The 19,953-nt window shown below is 37.2% G+C and overlaps 2 protein-coding genes across 2 annotated transcripts; both read right to left on the bottom strand.

Annotated features, from left to right (window-relative positions):
* Positions 1–132: 132 nt before the first annotated feature.
* LOC127288771 (uncharacterized) lies at positions 133–1,891 on the bottom strand. Its single transcript, XM_051316411.1, has 2 exons — positions 627–1,891; positions 133–298 (listed from the first exon to the last, which is right to left on the bottom strand). Exon 1 carries the CDS (start codon positions 1,840–1,842, stop codon positions 973–975), a length of 870 nt encoding a protein of 289 aa, XP_051172368.1. The 5' UTR covers positions 1,843–1,891; the 3' UTR covers positions 133–298; positions 627–972.
* Positions 1,892–1,909: 18 nt separating this feature from the next.
* Positions 1,910–6,199, bottom strand: LOC127288762 (uncharacterized). The gene is made up of 2 exons (XM_051316400.1): positions 2,007–6,199; positions 1,910–1,953 (listed from the first exon to the last, which is right to left on the bottom strand). Exons 1-2 carry the CDS (start codon positions 6,163–6,165, stop codon positions 1,910–1,912), a joined length of 4,203 nt encoding a protein of 1,400 aa, XP_051172357.1. The 5' UTR covers positions 6,166–6,199.
* Positions 6,200–19,953: the final 13,754 nt, after the last annotated feature.

The raw sequence follows: 19,953 nt of genomic DNA, 5'->3' as shown, positions 1-19,953 counted from the left end.
ACCAAATCAAGTAGGCATACAAAAATAAATTTTTTTTTTTTGGTCACCCGTAAAGGTTTAAGGGGGGAACACCAGTTGTAACTCAAAAAATAATGCTTTTTTCAAGAATATTTTCCAAAAGAACAATGAATCTTTTTAAAGAATACTATTTATTAGTTAAAAGTACATGTAAAAAGCTGTAATTTAAAAGAAAAAAAAAATTTTTTTAACAAAAACTTTTGGAGATATGAGCCATTGAAGTGGCGTCTTAAGAAAAAAGGCGAATTGCGGTGACCAGCATTCTGCAAGTATACTTCGTCTGAAATACAAAAATGAAATTGATTTACATTTATTATAAGATTATCTAGTTCGTGATCGAAGGATTTAAAAAAAAAAAAAAATTTGACAAAATGGCGACCTGTCAAAGTCAAAAGTATGATTTTCGTTAAAAAAATACGGTCGATTTTCAGCTATATAAAAAAAAGTTTTGCATAAAAAAAAAAATCCTTCGATCACGAACTAGACTTATATGTGTAAATGAAGCACACTAAATTTTAAATAAATCGGTTTAATGGTATTCGAGTAATCGTGGTCACCGACTTGGAAAATGTCATTTTGAGAAAAACGCATTCAAAGTTTCAACTTACTTTTTTTTGTTCAGAAGAAATTTTGTTTCCAAGTTACAAAGAGTCATCGATTCTTGGACCATATAATAACTCTTCCGCAGTGGTTGCCGTTTCTAAATCATAGGAAAAGGCCATCTGTCGTTAGGGTCAGTTATGGCTGGCCACCTTGTATGAAGCCACGGGACGCGCCGATGCAGTGTTCTGTATATCTCATTTATTTTTCACCGGATCAACTTTGAAATTTACAGACACATTTCTAAATATGTGTACTTTAAGAAAATGCACAAAAAAAAAAATTGATTTTTCGAAAGTTACAACTGGTGTTCCCCCCTTAAAGACAGGCCTTCAAACAGAAATCTGACGGTAACTATTCATCGATATTTATTGGAAAAAGAGCTAATTTCGAGATAGGGCGAGTATATTCCGACGTCGCCGTTTTGACTGAAACTACACGCGTTAAACCGTCAGATCCAGGATGACAGCGTGTGATTCGACCCAGATTCCACTTAGTTGGTGGAAGATTATCGTTTCGTAGTAATACAATTTGACCAACCTTTAACGAGGTTGTTCTGTTTTGCCATTTAGTCCTATGTTGACAAGATCTAATATAATCATTTGACCATTCTCGCCAGAATTGTTCAAGGAGTTGACGCATTAGTTGCCAGCGCGACAAACGATTTTCAGGTATATTATCTAAACTCGGTCTCGGAACAGAAGTAAAATTGCGATAGACAAGAAAATGTCCCGGAGTAAGAGTGTCAAGACTTTCCACATCATCGTTAATCGGACCTATTGGTCTAGAATTCATACAAGCTTCAATGCGGCATACTAATGTTGAAAGCTCTTCAAAGGTGGGCGTATGAGCACCAAGTATTCGAATAAGATGATGTTTCATACTCTTGACACCTGCCTCCCACAAACCACCGAAATGTGGCGCTGCAGGCGGAATAAACTGCCACGCGATTCCGTCATTGGCTAGTCGCGCTTGAACACTAGGATCTGACCTCAACTCACGGAATGCCTGACGCAACTCCTTGTCCGCGCCCTGAAAATTAGTTCCCCGATCACTATGCATTTTGGAAGGCTTGTTTCGACGCGAACAGAAACGATCAAACGCGGCCAAGAATGCAGCCGTCGAATATTCGGAAACCACCTCTAAATGCACAGCCTTAGTTGCGAGACAAATAAACACCGGTATCCATGCTGGTCGTGAGCGAATACCACGACCGCCCCCCATGCGAACACTAATAGGTCCGGCGTAATCAACCCCACAATTCGTAAATGGAAAGCCCGGATTCTCAACCCTAGCTGAAGGCAGTGGACTCATGAGTTGGACCGGTATCTCGGCCTTTATTCGGGAACAGGTCACACAGTGAAAGATAATAGATTTTATCACCTTACGAGCTTGTAAAATCCAATAATTATTTCGGAGAGTACTCAATGTAAGAGTGATTCCACCATGTAAACAACGTTGATGGGCATCCAAAATAATAAGGCGTGAAATTGAATCAGCCTTCAAAATATAGGGGAATTTTGCCGCAGGATCTAAACGACTCAAGGACAGTCTCCCACCTACGCGTAAAAGTCCATCAGGATCAAGGATGGGATTGAGTCGACGAAGTTGGCTATCACATTTGAACGTTTGATCTACCTTAAGAGATTTGAAGCCATCAGAATCAGGTTCATTTTTGCAAAGAGTCTTGATCTCGTCCGGAAAATAACGAGATTGCATAAGAGAAATCCACCGAATAGATGCGAATTTAATCTCTTCAGGATCTGGAATCAATGAAACTGCACCATCCCTGATTTCTCTTCTGGATGGTAACCATCGAAGAATGAGAGCAGTCACTCGCAAGAGACGTGGCCACGAGGAAAACCGTTGGGCAATCTCGAATTCATTTTCTGAATTGATAACTAAATTTGCCACACATACCTTAGGTGTTTTTTCTTCCAAAGGAGCATCATTTGGTACTAAAGGTTCCTCCGATGGCCACGAATTGAAATCAAGCGAGAGCCACGGAGGACCTCTCCACCACAGATGATTAGAGAGAATGTCCTCGGGTTTTAATCCTCGGGTTGCCAAATCAGCGGGATTTTCAGAGCCAGGAACATGGAGCCATGTAATATCAGGAATGAGTGTATGAATCTCTGATACTCTATTGGCAACAAATGTTTTCCAATGAGATGAGGGTAATTTCAACCATGCTCTGACTATGGATGAATCAGTCCAGCAATATGATTGAAACGAATTGAATTCAGATAAGGCAAGTAGTTGTTTCATCAATCGTGCCAATAGAACTGCACCACAGAGCTCAAGACGAGGCACACTCAATTGTTTCTCAGGGGCAACCTTTGTTTTGCTTGACAGTAATGAGATTTGAACATCACCTGACCTTGATATCACACGGATATATACAACAGCTGCATATGCTGCTGTTGATGCGTCTGAAAACCCATGTAGCTCATTAACAACAGTTTCATCCCCAATTCCGATCCATCGAGGAATCTGCAATTTATCAAGTGAATTCAAAGAGCTGTAGAATTTTATCCAATAGGAGGACAAGTCTTCAGGGAGGGGGGTATCCCAATCAAGTTGATGACGCCATAAAGACTGCATGAAAATCTTTGCCAGCACAACAACAGGTGAAAGCCAACCAAGAGGATCAAATACCTTAGAAATGATAGAAAGAACTACTCTCTTGGTAATGACCTTCGTTTCTTCTTGGTGCACAGAAAAACGGTAAGTATCTGATGCTGGGTTCCAAGAAATACCCAGGATTCTCAAACTTTCATCAGGTTGTAACGACTTATCACAGGCAAGTCCATGGTTGCTCTCATCAATATCATTTAAGAGCTCGGGAGAATTACTTGCCCATTTCCTAAGATCAAGACCAGCGCGTTTGAGAAGAGCAACCAATTGATCTCGCTTTTGTTTTGCCTCCTTGATATTAGGTCCACCAAAGAGACAGTCATCTACGTATATCTGATCTTGAATGATCGGAACAGCTAAAGGGAAATCGTGACCTTCATCCAAGGCAAGTTGTTTTAATACCCTCATAGCCAGGAACGGAGCACAAGCTGTTCCATAGGTCACGGTCAACAGCTGATATTCCTGTATGATCTCTGAGGAGTCTGTTCGCCAGAAAATTCTCTGATAGTTGACGTCTCGTTCATCCATAAGTATCTGCCTGAACATTTTCTCAATGTCAGCGCAATATACAAAGGGATGAATACGCCAACGTGTTAAGAGCATAGGAAGATCTCCCTGAAGTCTGGGACCAATCATTTGAAGGTCATTCAATGATACCTGATTTGACGAAGGGCTTGAAGCATTAAAAACAACTCTAGTTTTTGTAGTGGTACTGGTAGCCTTTACTACTGGATGATGCGGAAGATAAACAATTTGAGCGGATTCATCAGAAGGAGGATCAACCAGTCTCATGTGTCCTAAAGATTCATATTCACGAAGAAAATTGTGATATGATTCCTTTTCATCAGGACGTTGAGCCAGTCTCCTTTCAATAGAGAAAAATACCTTTTGTGATCGAATACGTGTATCTCCAATGTCAAGAGGGGGTGGAGTTTTGAAAGGATATCGGACAATATACTTTCCTTCAGAATTGCGGGAATGTGTTTCGCGAAAATGCATTTCACACTTATTTTCTTCCTCTGATGGAGGCTGAAAGGACGGACCTTCTTCCACCTCCCAGAATTTTCGAAGAGCAGTTTCAAGGTTATCACTCACCTGAAGATGATGAACCTGAACTATACTCTCAGAAGTAGAAAGAGGTTTTGTTTGACCTGAAAGTATCCACCCAAATATTGTATTTTGAGCCACCGGTTCCCCAGGCCTTCCCTTACGAATCCCATCAAGAAGCGCGTAAGGATAAAGATCAACCCCGATAATCGCATGGATAGGAGTGTCATCCGTCAATCGCTCATCAGCGAAAGTAAGACCATGAAGATGGTCACAGTTGGAAATTGGATAATTGATTTTAGGTACATAAGAGGTTAATGAATCTAAAATCAAAGCTTCAGTTGAAAGAACTGTTTCATTACCGCGCGTTGCCTTTACTGAAATTGGAATGAGACGGTTAATGCGTTTAGAAGTATGGTTTCCAAGAACACTCACTTCGGCTGAAACCGGGAACGTTTTCGAGTTCAAGGCGTTTGCTAATTTCCTTGAAACGAACGTGTGGGTTGACCCTTGATCTAAAAGTGCCCTAACAGTAACAGCCCGTTGAGAGGCGGAAGAAACCACCACCCAAGCCGTAGCAAGAATGCGAGGAGACAATTGTGACCCACTCGAAAGGTGGGAAGAAGCTACTAGACTGTTATCTATTGGTTCCGAGTTTTCAGATTCAAGGCTCGTTGAAGGCTTGGTAGGCGGGTTCTCCCCCCTCTCTTCCGAGATTTCACTCTTGGTATTATAATGTAAGAGTGTGTGATGTCGCTTCTTACATTGAGAGCAGTACATCTTACTTCCGCATGCCTTTCCGCGATGAAAGCCGGTAAGACAATTTTGACACAATTTATTCTTTTTTACCAACTCTAATTTTTCCTTCACAGGTTTTGCAATAAAATTTTTACATCTGTAAATAGCATGAGCTTCAGAGCATACAAGGCACCGAGGTGGAGAGGCTTCAGAATGATGCGCTTGTACATTAGCAGATTTTGACGTAGACTGCGTGGGAGTTTTTTCTGGGAGCGCTGATGCAGCTTCAAGAGCACGAATTCGTTTACTTAAAAAATTAATAAGATCTGAAAAGAGAGGAAAGTCATCAGAATCCTCCAGATGAAACTCCCACGCTTCACGTGTTACCTTGTCGAATCGTTTAATAATCAAGAAAATTAGAATATCGTCCCATTTGTCAGTGGGACGTCCTAATAATGACATCGCTTCTATTGACTCAGTCGCAGAATCAAGCAATTTACGCAAATTTCCCGGAGTTGAATTTGAAATAGATTTAATTGCAAATAAATTTGTTAAATGGGTATTTAAAATACAGCGTTTATTTGAATAACGATTTTTTAATTTGCTCCAAGCCGTTTGAAAACCCAAAGCAGTGACCGGTACATTACTAAGTAAATTAGCTGCCTCTCCACCAAGGCAAGACTTCAAATAATGTAATTTATGCAAATCATCAAATCTTTTATCATTTATAATTAAGGATGTGAAATAGTCACTGAAGGTGACCCAATCCTTGTATGCACCTGAAAAAGTAGGTAATGAAATAGGTTGAACCTTGACTATAGACCGAGCAGCAATCTCTGTAGTCGTCTGTGGATGAACAGGCTGGATCGATGATTGATTCAAATTACCAGGTAGGCCGAATAGAATAGCCTTGGACTCCCCAACCAGATCCAAGTAGATATCTTCTATTGTCGCAAACTGCTTTTCCTTGAAATAAGGTATCAGCTTTCGATCTTCTGGAGTTGATATTTGCTTGAGAGAAATTTGAACTTCCACACACTTGGGCCATACAGCCTGAATGTTGTCCAAACGGGAAGAGAGTTTTGGAAGAGAAGTCACTACGGGATCTCTCAGTATTACCTCCATTGTATCAAAACTGCGTCGCAGGGTTTAGAAATGTTCTAGCTGCTCCACTAGAAGGTCCTCGAGGGCAGGTTCGTGGGCTGACATTTTAACTTTATTTTCAAATACTGTTTCGTCGATAGAGGAAGAGAACAAACGCGAAAAACTATCTTCAAAACTGTTTAAATTTGAGTCAGGAGAAGAATGTTTTTCACTCTTGAGTGACATTAAAGTTTCAAACAGTTAAGGCACAGGGCTCTGTGAAATGGTATAAGAGAACCAAATGACAGATAAACGTGTGAGTACTCAACAAACAGGTGTGCGTAGAGAGAGAGAGAGAGACGATGAATGATTCATTCTAAGCATCATTTATTAGATACGACGTTATTCGGCATCGTCGTATGATAAAGTATACTCTCATGACAACTAAATATTAATTCGAAAATTAAAATGTGTTATTAGGCACACTCTTCAGGCGCACTGTTTATTTTTGAACGCCTTGAAAGGAATGAGATAACCTTCCAACAACCTTTAATTAAAATGCTCACTGTCTCGTGGCTATTTCGAATAGGAAAATTTCTCAATCTTCACAGTAATTCCCATAAATAATCACAATTTGTTGAAGAACACTCACTGAGTTTGTTAAATTATTAACAATTTAAATTGTGTAGAGTATCCTGGCAGGATCGCCAATGTTTCTTTATGGGAGTAAATCGTAGGAAGAACGTTCACTAACACATAAATAAATAAGTTCCAGTCACTCACAATTAATTTATTTAACTTGTTCTTTATTTAACATAATTCACCTCTATACAAACTATTAAACTCGCGTAAACTCTTCTCTGACATAGTATAATAATAAAGTTTGGAAACGGACTCGAGAAAGAAATTCTCGTCGAAATTTGACGATGGTATCATAACAGTGGCTATGACACAACTGGTTGTAGATATAATTTCAACCAAAAAGGGTGGGGATGTATAGCGAAAATTTGTACATATTACACATCATTTGATCACTCAAATTCATATAGCTTAACAGATATCATAACACAAGAAACCCCTCCGGTAGATACTTATAGTCCAATTAAACAGCGATTAATTTCAACTTTTGTAGTATCTTCGGAATCACGTTTAAGACAGTTATTGAAAGGGGAATTGTCGGGTGAAGGAAAGCCTTCATTGATATTAAACCGAATAAAAACCTTAAGTCAGGGAAAATGCGGAGACGAAATTATAAAAACTGTCTTTGTCGATCAATTACCAGCAAGTTGCCGCGCAGCTCTCGCATTAAGCGAGGTTACCGAGATAGATAAATTGGCAGAACTGGCCAAGCTTCGTAGAAGCTTCTGGCCAAAACAGTGCACCACAGGTCGCTGCAGTCGTTTCAGAAAATTCCCACGATAAGATGATGAAGCTGATCGAAGAGTTGTCCGCCAAGGTCGACGCGATTTCCGCTCCAGGTAGATTCCGTCCAACGCAGCGCTCCGACCCCTATAAAAAAAGAAATCGAAGTAAATCGTCAAATAATAAAAGATATAATAATAACAACAATTTTAACAGAAACACAAATTTTAGAAAACAATACAATCAAAACAATGCTCGTAATGATACTGAAAACGATCGCCAATTATGTTTCTATCACGCAAAATTTGGAGATAAGGCACTTAAATGCGTACCGCCATGCGTCATGCAATCCGGTTCTTCAACGGAAAACTAATGCAGCCGCGTCAAATTAATAGTTTAAATAGTCTTTCCTTTTCAAAACGTCTACATATCAAAGACCGTAAGTCAGGGCTAGTATTTCTAATCGACACGGGTTCAGATGTGTCATTAATCCCCGTAAATTAGCGTCAAGTTTCGAAAGCTTCCCATTATGTCATTTATGCTGCGAATAATTCGCAGATAAATACATATGGTTTTAGCAAAATAAATCTTGATCTTGGTCTTAGTCGAAATTTACAGTGGGATTTTTGCATTGCATCGGTTCCATACCCTATTCTCGGCGCCGATTTCCTTTCTTATTTCGGATTATCGGTTGATTTACAGAATCGTAAATTGTTAGACGTTAATTCAGGCGATTATGCCATTTGTTTTTATAAAAAAGCTAACGTTACAGATATTAGCTCGATTGACAAGTCGTTACCTTGTTTTAATATAATACGCAAATATCCAGATATTATTGATCTAACAAAACATGATATTAAAGTTAAAAACGGTATTTTCCACCACATAGTAACAAAAGGCCCACCGGTTGCACAAAGACCGCGTAGACTTCCTCCGGACAAGTTAACAGTGGCAAAAAGCCATTTTAAAGCTTTAACCGAAGCGGGAAAATGTCGACCGTCAAGTGCAGCCTACGCCTCGCCTATCCACGATTTGCGGCGATTTTAGACTTTTAAATACTATAACGGTTCCGGATAAATTCCCTATACCTTTCTTACACGACTTCGCAATTAATTTAAATGGAAAGAGGATTTTCTCCAAACTAGATTTGCACGCGGCATATCACCAAATACCTGTGTTTCCGGAGGACATACCAAAGACAGCAGTCACGACGCCTTTCGGACTGTTCGAGTTTTTGTATATGCCATTCGGACTCAGAAATGCAGGCCAAACATTTCAGAGATATATGTTTCAAGCCCTCGGCGATTTAGACTTCACTTTTGTTTATTTAGATGATATCCTCATAGCATCCGAAAATATGAAGGAACATGAGGAACATCTTGATATAGTTTTTAATAGATTGAACGAGTATGCTTTGAAATTAAATTTAAAAAAATGTATTTTTTATCAAGATCAGATCGAATTCTTAGGACATTTATTGGATAAAAACGGTTTTCGGCCCACTCCTGAGAAAACACGCGCAATTGCGGAATTCGGTAAGCCTCGCACGATCCAGGATCTTCGCAGATTCCTGGGACTCGCAAATTTCTACCGTCGTAACGTTCCTCACGCCGCTCAATTACAGCAGCCATTAAATAAGTATTTGCACGATACGCGCAAGAACGACAAACGAGAAATTGTCTGGACCGCAGAAGCCGAGCAAGCTTTTATTGCGGTAAAAGAGGCATTGGCAAAGGCTACCCTTCTCGCTTTTCCATCCCCTAGCGCGCCTATACGTCTCGTCACGGACGCTTCTGATCTGGGAATGGGCGCGGCGTTGGAACAATACTTAAATAATTCTTGGCAACCTCTAGCTTTTTTTCGAAAAAATTTAATTCCGCTCAATTAAAGTACAGCACTTACGACCGCGAGTTAACGGCAATTTATGAGGCAGTAAAATATTTTAGATATTTTTTAGAAGGACATGAGTTTAAAATAGTCACGGATCATAAACCATTAATTTATGCTTTCCAGAAAAATGGTGAAAAAGCCTCGCCAAGACAGCAGCGACAACTTTCGTTCCTCTCTCAATTTGCTTCGGAAATAGAATATCTTCCCGGGATCGATAACGTGGTTGCTGACGCATTATCGCGAGCCGACGCGATCACTTTTTCATGCGAAATTGAACTAGCAGGGCTCTCTAAAGCTCAAGATGAAGACGAGGAATTAAAGTTGATCGTTAATGACGCAAATTCGTCATTGAAATTGAGAAGTTTGGTTTGGAATGACGTTTCTATCGTATGTGATATTTCTGGGGACAATCTCCGCCCTTACATACCACCTTCTTTCCGTAGACAAATTTTCAATTTGATGCACAATTCTGCACACCCTGGGGGCAAGATTACTGATCGTTTGATTCGAAAAAAATACGTGTGGCCGTTCATGAATCGTGATATTAAGGATTGGTGCAGGTCTTGTTTACAATGCCAACGCGCGAAAGTTACCAGACACACCATAGCATTACCTTCTCATTTTGTCGCACCTGACAGCCGGTTCCAGCATGTCCACATGGACATAATCGGTCCTCTGCCAGTATGCGACGGTTTTAAATATTGCCTAACACTAATCGACCGATTTTCTCGCTGGCCAGAGGCAATACCATTGAAAGATATTGAAGCCTCAACTGTGTGTCGCGCGTTTTTCGACGGTTGGATTGCTCGTTTCGGGTCCCCGGAAACACTTTCGACGGATTAGGGCAGCCAATTCGAGTCGCGACTGTTTAAAGCGTTATTGAACTTAACAGGATGTCATAGGATAAGGACTACTCCTTACCACCCAGCAGCGAACGGGATGATGGAGCGCTGGCACCGTACATTAAAAGCAGCAATAATGTGCCACAACAATAATAAGTGGATTTACTCCCTATCCACCGTGATGTTGGGGTTGCGTAATAATATCCTGGATTCGGGGGCGTCGCCTGCCGAATTCTTGTACGGAACCACCCTCAGAATTCCCGGCGAGTTCGTGTTGCCAGAGGATTTTTCTGCTGATCGACAGATCTTTATAGAGGAATTCAGGGAACACATGAGGAAGGTTAAACCAGTGCCAGTTGAGCACAAACATAAAAAAAAGATATTTTTTTATAAGGATTTATATAATTGCTCTCATGTCTTTGTTAAAGTCGGAACAATAAAAAAGGCACTCGAATGTCCTTATTCGGGTCCGCACAAAATAGTCAAACGTACATCCGATAGAGTTTTTGAAATAGAGATTAACGGTATAAATAAACAAATTTCTATTGAAAATTTAAAACCAGCATTTTTTTCAACTTATGAAAATTTAAGTACGAATGAAAATAGGAGCAATGTACACACTAATAACACGCAAATAGACAATCCTAAAATAAATAAAAATCAACCAAATGTTGTAGCTAATAGTAATTCGACGATGCAGAATATGCCTGCACCTTCGACTTCGCAAAGCGATACAATTGTGAATCCGAGACCAATTTTACGCACATATGTTAATAAGAAAAAAGTCTCATTCAAAAAAAACTAATGTGATAAAATGAAATTAAGACTGATATGACTGCAATTTTTTTTAGCGATATCTTTTCTTAAATTATAAATTTTGTCACTTGCAAAAAATTATTTTAACTACAAGATTTTTTTATTTTTTATACGTGTATATTGATATTTTATTATTTACATTATTTATTTAGTACTTACCTTAGTACACAGTCGATCGACGATGATTTTTTTTTTTCATTTACAATTTTTTTACACTAGTGCACTAGATTTTTTATTATATTTATATTATATTACTTATTATACTTTTTTCGTTATATACTGAAAATTTATCTACGACCGCACAATTCAAAATAACCGCACTGAGTGAAGATTTTAAAATTTCGGTAATCGTTGCACTTAGGGGGGAGTACTGTGGGGATCGTAGCAAGCATGGTAACGACGTTGTGTTCTCATGATAAAACTTCTCACTCGCACGGAAAGTGAGAAAGTAGATGCGCGTCGATAGAGATACGTAGTATGACTGTCGCGTGCTTTGAATGTTCAGTTGCGATTGGGACCACGCTGAGTAGACTGCTTGTGTAGCACGCCTTTTACACGTGCACAATAAATAGTTATTTTAATCCATGAACTTTTATTATAATTACCCTTTACTTGAACACGCGAGTTGTTGGGATACCTTCGAAAATAATTCCTTTTATATCTTAGCAATATTAATATTAAACATTTAAATAAATCCCACATGTGGTTTTAAACTTTTTTACCGAATTAGTTAACCAGCCACCCAAAAGATGGCGCTCACTTCAGTCTGTGGTTTTATACTTTTTTTCTGAATTAGTTTACCCGACATCCAGTAGATGGCGCTCTCTTCAGTCTGCGTTTTTTTAGAAATTATTTTTTAATTAAAACTGTTTCATCGACCGAGTTAGTTTACCCGTTACTCAATAGGTGGCGCTCACCTTTCTTATCGACTTTGTATTTTTAGATATTATTTTTTCTTAAAATAATTATTTTGAATTTATTTCCGCGCAACAGTGCTGCGCTCTTTACCTCATGGTAAAATTCTCGCTCGGTCGATAGTTGGTAACTGGTCGATCGAGCGTGCGAGCAAGTTGTGTACGGTGCCGCGTGAGAAGTACCCCTACCCGGCGGCGGCGCGCGCCGCTCCGTGCCTGCGGTTGTGGTGGGGTACTGCCTATAAGAGTCGGACTGCTCTCATGGATTCACATAATCTGCTCTAGATGAGCCACAAGAGTGATCCAAGAATGGAATGGTGCAATAGTTAGCATTGCATGAGGGATGGGGAGCCCCTCCAGAGATCACTAGAGTTAATCAGCATATCGCGCATGCGTAGTAAAAGTTATCTATGCAGGATTGCGTATTTAAAATATTTTACGAATGATATTTTTAAAATTTAAAAAAAACATGTTGCGACCTAATTAAACGTGTCGAGACTTTGTTTTTGTGACGTCATATAATGGAAATATCTTAATGAGGTAGATAGGGTATACTGCGCATGTGCAATGATACTTAACCCCTTCACAGTCGATGACGTGTATACACGTCATGGCATAAGTGGGCTCAAACTGTCGATGACGTGTATACACGCAAGCAGATTTGTGGCTATATAAACAGACATATTTGTCCCAAAATTGTTACTCGGGGGTTTTCGGGGTTTCTGATTACGAATCCGATGTCAGTTTTTTAAAATTCAAAATGGCGGATCCAATATGGTGGACGACTTTTTCAAAATTTGATGCGATTCGCTTGAAACTTGTTACTGGGGGGTTTTCGGGGTTGCTGATTACGAATCCGAAGTCAGTTTTAAAAAATTTTTAAATTAAAAATGGCGGATCCAATATTGCGGACGACTTTTTCAAAATTTGATCGGTTTCGCTTGAAACTTATTACTCGGGGGTTTTCGGTGTCGCGGATTACAAATCCGATGCCAGTTTTCCAAAATTTTGAAAATTCAAAATGGCGGATTGTTTTTTACTGTCTTGATTCATGTTTGTCATAGTCTGTACAGTACTGTCACTGTCTTTTCGTTGAAGGCGATTGACTGTCAATTGTTTTCGTCATTGCGTTGTTTCTGTGTCGAATGTGTTATTTTTATGCTTCTTTTCACTTTCAAAAATTGTCTCATCTCTGTTTTACTAAATCGATTAGCAATTGTTTTTTACAGTCTCGATTCCCGTTTGTTATTGTCTGTACAATACTGTCACTGTCTTTTTCGTTGAAGGCGATTGACTGTCAATTGTTTTCGTCATTGCGTTGTTTCTGTGTCGTCTGCTATATTGGATCCGCCATTTTAAATTTTGAAAAACTGACATTGGATTCGTAATCAGCGACGCCAAAAACCCCCGAGTATCAAGTTTCAAGCGAAACTGATCAAATTTTGAAAAAGTTGTCCGCCATATTGGATCCGCCATTTTAAATTTTGAAAAACTGACATCGGATTCGTAATCAGCGACCTCAAAAACCCCCGAGTATCAAGTTTCAAACGAAACCGATCAAATTTTGAAAAAGTTGTCCGCCATATTGGATCCGCCATTTTGAATTTTCAAAATCTGATGGAAGATTCGTAATCAGCGACCTCAAATACAATAGTATACTTGATTGCGCAAATTTTAGTTTTTAAAAATGTTGGTGACATTTTGAGCCCACTTATGAGATTTGGGTCTCGACTGTGAAGGGGTTAATCTCTTCTATCGACCAAACATTGAAGTTAGTTTGCCTTCCACCCATTTTCTGTGTCCCAAACTTTGTTTTTATTATATATTTTTCAAAATAATTTGAAACTTTTTTATTGACCTAGTTTACCAACAACCCAATAGATGGCGTTCACATCAATCAGTATGATCATAATAGTTTTCTTAAGTATTTATTTAAAATATATAACATGTAGCCGTGTATGGTAACTGTCTGGTCGGTAATGTAGATTTCTACGTTATTAGCAATGGGTAATGTACACGGAGAGAAAAACCATGCGTTTTTAGTATGAAGAGGCATACGTTTAATGTATGAAACTTTCTCATGCGAATACTGTATGACATTCATAGTTTCGCAGTAAGAAGTCCATACGCCAAACGTATGTAATACAAACATACTACGATTGTATGAGCTTTATACTCTCTCGGTATGATACTCATAGAACAGACTATTAAGCCACGCCCACTTTCAGTTTGCATATTTCTGAATCACCTGCCCGCTTTCAATTCTTTGCTCAGTTTTGATTTATTTAAATAATTTTTTATTATATTTCAAAGATGAAGTTAAGATGAATATGTTATGTATTGTTATTAATATTTATGAAATTATAAAAAATTATTAATAAATGTAAAATGTAAATGTAGCAGGAAACACTTCTTTATTTTTTTAATTTGTCACTTCACCAAATAATATACTTTCACAAATTTATAATAATAATTATTATTATTATAACAATAATTTATAATATTAAATTATGCGGGGATCAGGAACAAATTCACAAGATACTCTCTCGATAGGAAATGAGCAAGCTGAAAGAAGGCGTGGCTTAATCGTCAGTTGTATAGCTATCATACCGAGAGAGTCTGAAGCTCGTACAACTGGACTATGTACGGCATACAGTTAAACTATGCAATACTCTCATACTAGAAACGCATGAATTCTTACATTAAGCGTATGAACGGTTAATACTATCCTAGTATGAACCACTTTCATACTAAAAACGCATGCTTTTTCTCTCCGTGTAGGAGTCTGACATAAATTTTAACTCGAGTGATTAGGTAGGAAACTGTTTAACTGACCGAACATTAAAGACAGTTCACTAACCACCCAAAAGATGGCGCTCACGTCATTATAATATAAGTTACAAGTTTTTTATTGAAAGCTGTTGTTGTATTTTTAAATTAATTTTTTTATAAAGAATGTTTAAAGTCAGTTGTTTTATTTATTTCTTTAAAAAGATATATTCCTAAAAATATATATATATATATATATATTCCTAATTAACTAATCATAAAATGTTTTTTAAAATTAATTGTAACCTAACCTCAAATCTAAAATTACAATTAGTCTTAACTTTATAGTTAATCTTGAATTACAAACTAAAGCAAATCTTAAATTTAGACCTAACCTAAAATAATAACAGAGATATTAGATTATTTTCTTTATTATAGAAATATTTTTTTTACATAAATTTATACAAAATTAAACTTGTTTTAATTTAAATTCAATATGATTATATGAACCACCAATATACTTGAGGCGTAATTGTCCAGCATCAATAGCTTCTTGCATTTGATCGAAGCATACGGAGTTGTCAGCGAACATAGGTACAAATCGTGAAGGTAAGAAAGTATTAAATTTTCCATCCACTTTAACGATTACCTTTTCTCCATATTTTGTGTTGACAAACTGGATTTTGGTAATAGGATACTTATGTCCAAGAGTCAACTCTGAAAGCGGTTTCTTGGGCAGGAAACCCTCCATACGACCAACAGCATTTATTTTAATTAGATCTATCTTTAAAGACTAGACGATATCTGAGAAAATAGAAACAGAATGAGCTTGGCACTATAGTCAAAATCGTCAACCTTAAAGAATCAGAGATGTCGAGACTATAAAACTTGTTTTTCAATGCCCAAGCAGCACGTAATATAACCTCAAAGTGAAGGGAATATTCCATGGTATATTTGGAATATTCCGTGGAATATTCCAGAGATAATGTAGCAATATTAAAATGTCCGCCTCAAGGAAATATTCAAAGCTGAAATTGAGGGAATGTTCCACGAGAATGTTCAAGGAATATTCCCAGGGAATATAGAGGGAATATTCCACGGTGATATTCGGAAAATTAAAATTAAGTTTTTTTTTCATTAAAAATACAACTTATTGCATTCTGAACGCTTTTAATATTACCGAGTTGTTTTATCACTTTTCAATTTTCCGAATATCACCGGGGAATATTCCCTCAATATTCCCTCTTTATTCCCTGGGAATAATCCTCAAATATTCCTGTAGAACATTCCCTTGATTTCATCTTGGGATATTTCCTTGAGGCGGACATTTTAATATTGCTACATTATCTCTGGAATATTCCACGGAATATTCCAAATATACCATGGAATATTCCCTTCACTTTGAGGTTATATTACGTGCTGCTTGGGCATTGAAAAACAAGTTTTATAGTCTCGACATCACTGATCCTTTAAGGTTGACGATTTTGACTATAGTGCCAAGTACATGGACGATAAGACAAGTTGCTCGAGAATTCAAATGTTCCAGGTATTTTGCACAGAAAGGTAGAGAATTAAAGGATTTGAATCGCTGGTGCAAGTGGTACACATTTGGTTTGCGTCTACACATCGCAATTTTTACAATCATTCTCGTAATGAGCGCAATAAAATATGTTAGTATACTTAAAAGTACAAAATTACTCTCTATTTATGATTTCTCCATCAATTTTGGTGTTTTTGACGGTTTTTTGGATTTTTCTTGAAAAATAATCACTTTTGGGAAAAAATGAATAAGACATAAAATGTGTGTTTTTTTGTGATCTATAACTTTTGTTGGAAATATTTTTCGAAATTTTGCGACTTTTACGAGTTAATCGCAAAAAACCATGATTTTATAGTGTTTTTAATGGTTTTCACCATGAAAATCAAATTTGCGCCAATTTCCACTACGATTTTCGTAATCAGCGCTCCAAATCACATAAATATGCCAAGTTTCAATGAAATCGGGGGTGGGTGCTATTTGGAACTTGACCCATAAAAAATTATTTTCTTTATTTTTTTCCATTTTGTCATTTTTAGAATGAACCAATCAAAAACGGACAATTTTGCCACTCGGCATTCAAAAGTTGACATTTTTCTGAAAATTTTAAGCGGTATTTCATTCAATTTCGTTGAAACTGATGATGGGCAGCATGGTGGTAAAGTTAAGAAAGAATGCCCCATATAAACAATTTTTATTATTTAAAAAAAAGAATTATTTACAATAACAATATACATTTATGGACTTAATAAAAAGTGGTCACAATTATTATAAAAATCTTGTAATGTTGAATTATTATCAACTTCATCGTGACCTAAAGGAATATTTGTCGGTACATTAGATGGTTGTAGTAACCATTTTCGAATATTATATACATTTTTTACAGAACAATGGAAATTATTGTGTGTGTGATTTGTACATGGAGTATATTGATCTAAAGCTAATTTTTTCAACGACGGACAATTCAAATCATCTAAATTTAATACATTTTGTGTATAGCTTTATAGCCATTTTTGTTTCTCTAAACCTTTTACATAAACTGTAAGTGAACCTATTAATATTTCTTTTAGAATTGGTTGTAAATCTTCATAAGGTATGTCACCAGCATTCCAATCAATACCATGATAATTAAATGCAGTCCATCGATTTTGACTCTTGTATCTTCTCGGTAGGCGGCTGCAGGCATATGGCGGCTCGAGGAGGAACAATAATGGATGAGCATCTTCTTGAAGTGGGATGATTGCTAGCTCTTTTATGATAAACTCGTTATAAGGTCTTTTGAAGCACTGGAAATCTACGACGTACTCCATGGTATCTATAACAGATGAATGACTTAAGCCTCTAAGAGTTGCTGTATTTATACTCTTATCCCCACTTTTTTACCATTACCCCCACTACTCACATTTACCCCTACCCTTTACGATACTTTATTCACAACATTACTGATGGGTGTGTATTGAATAATTCGATCATGAATAATTAAACAATAAGCTGCTGTATTGTTTGGAAAATTTTCACTAGATTCAAATTCTAGTTTCACATCCACAGAAGCTTGTTTAAGAAATTCATTTTGCTTGGAACAATCTATGATAGCTAATAGTGCATAATCTTTAAATTCATTCCTGGACAGCAAAGGCTCAGGATCTTTACCATAGTATGATGATTGAAAATTACAATACATCACATAGAGAATTGAAAATTGATTTTGATTAAAATTCAAATTTAAATTACTATATTTATTAACACTCGTTTTTAACCCAAAGGTTTATACAAGCGGAGCCTCATAACAATGAATTGAAATATAAATTACTTTAACTTCTTATAATATTTTTGTAGCACGCTCTTCTAAAATTTTAACTATAAATTGAATAAACTTTTTTAAAATATTACTGTTCTCTGAAGACATAATATCAAGCCATGCTTGACTCCGGTCTGTTTTATTCATTACTTCCGGAAAATAATGTTCACAAAGATGTGCACACGCAGGGCAATCCAATAACAAATGGTACAAAGAATCGTCATCCAATCTACAAGACATACAGACAGAACTCTTTTTGAAACAGAACACAAAATTATCTGATATAATTCGGCAGACATACTTATTGAGCAGTCTAATTTGGGCCATAGTTCTTTTAAGTGATAAAGAGGATATCTTTTTCAAATATAATTGTGTACTTGGTTGTATTGTAAATGAAGAATAAAAGCAGAGACTGCTCGACGCCGCGCATCGTGTCTCGTCTAGGGCACGGAGGGAGCGTCCATATCTCTCCAGGATTAAACCACTAGATAAGTCAATGGAGTCTAGGGAAAGGTTCGACCACAAGTCACTCATATCACCTTTCACAAAAAAGCTTTTTAACTGTTTAACACACTAATTGACAAGCTGTCAAAAAGTTTGGTGTACGAGCTCCAAGAGTCCGCACCCAAAGAGAAAATGGTTCTTAAGATCCCTCCAATTGCAGAACGAGCACCAGCTGATACTTTAGCAGCTTGCTGCGAAAAGGAAGTTGAATTTGAAAAAATGACTCCTAGGTAATTATACTCTTTCACCACTTCAATAACCTCCTCTCCATACTTAAAAGAACTAAATTTTTTCGATAGAGACCTCCCAGACTTCGTAAAAATCACAATTTTAGTTTTATCGGTATTGACAATCAATTCATTTTCAGCACAATAAGATCGGAGCGCCTCCAATTTTTTAACTAATTCTACTGGTGAGTCAGAGAGCATAACATAATCGTCAGCGTAACCTTGCAATAAAATTTCGGTATGGTGGTTAATTGAAACACCTTTACAGCCCTTTTTAATTAAATAATCTTCTAGATTACTGATAAATAGTAAAAAAAGTAAGGGACTGAGAGTTTCACCTTGCAGCACTCCCCGTGTGACTGTCACAAAATCGGTAACGCCCTTAGCACATTTCACACAAGTGGATGCATGCGAGTAAAAACTTCTTAATATATTAATCAATTTTTGACTTAGACCAAGGTTGTTCAATTTTTTCCATAAAAGATCGTGTGAGACCGATGGAAAAGCTCCCTTGGAATCGATGAAAACCGCATACAATACCGCGTTTGGTTTACTCAGATGAATCTGAATGACTGAAGAAAGCGTAAAAAGATTATCTAAACAACTTCTGCCTTTACGAAACCCTGATTCAGATTCGGGGATCAATTTAAGTTCCTCAGACCATGCCACAATTCTATCGTTTATTATCTGTGTAAAAATTTTCGCAATATTATTAATTAATGCTATTGATCGATGATTCTCCGGCTTTGTAATATCCCCTTTTTTATATAACATAAAAGTGGATATTTCACCCCAGCATTTAGGAACTGTTTCCTTGCTCAAAATAGAATAAAAAAAATATGTCATAAAAAGAATCCAATTCTGAGGTAGGTTCTTATAAAATTCGTTGCTAATTCCATCAATCCCGGGAGCCTTTCCATTTTTACAATGCCGGATACTTTTTTCAACTTTCTCGTAAGTAATTTCCGCGTCAAGGAAGGGATGTAAGGGACTCACAATTGAATTGTCAGAAAAGATATTATTCGAAGAAGGCTCAGGGTAGCACGTGTGCAGATATTCTAACCATGTAGCAAGATCTATACATGATTCATTACATCGTCTTTTTCTCTTCGAATTAACAATTCTCCAAAAATCACTTGAATTATTACAATTGTCGAGTAAATTAATTTGA

Source organism: Leptopilina boulardi, unplaced genomic scaffold (assembly GCF_019393585.1).
Source record: "Leptopilina boulardi isolate dan_hultmark-lab unplaced genomic scaffold, ZJU_Lbou_2.1 LbouV2_393, whole genome shotgun sequence".
NCBI lineage: Eukaryota > Metazoa > Arthropoda > Insecta > Hymenoptera > Figitidae > Leptopilina > Leptopilina boulardi.
Note: the sequence above shows the minus strand (reverse complement) of the source record. Positions and strands in the feature narration are given on the sequence as shown.

What these genes read in the sequence shown, in the direction of transcription:
- LOC127288762 (XM_051316400.1), bottom strand. Translation starts at nt 6,165, where the DNA reads ATGGAGGTAATACTGAGAGATCCCGTAGTGACTTCTCTTCCAAAACTC. An exon ending in TTATTGGATTTTACAAGCTC is followed by an intron (nt 1,954 to 2,006) that starts GTAAGGTGATAA and finishes TCCCGAATAAAG; the next exon opens with GCCGAGATACCGGTCCAACT.
- LOC127288771 (XM_051316411.1), bottom strand. Translation starts at nt 1,842, where the DNA reads ATGGGGGGCGGTCGTGGTATTCGCTCACGACCAGCATGGATACCGGTG.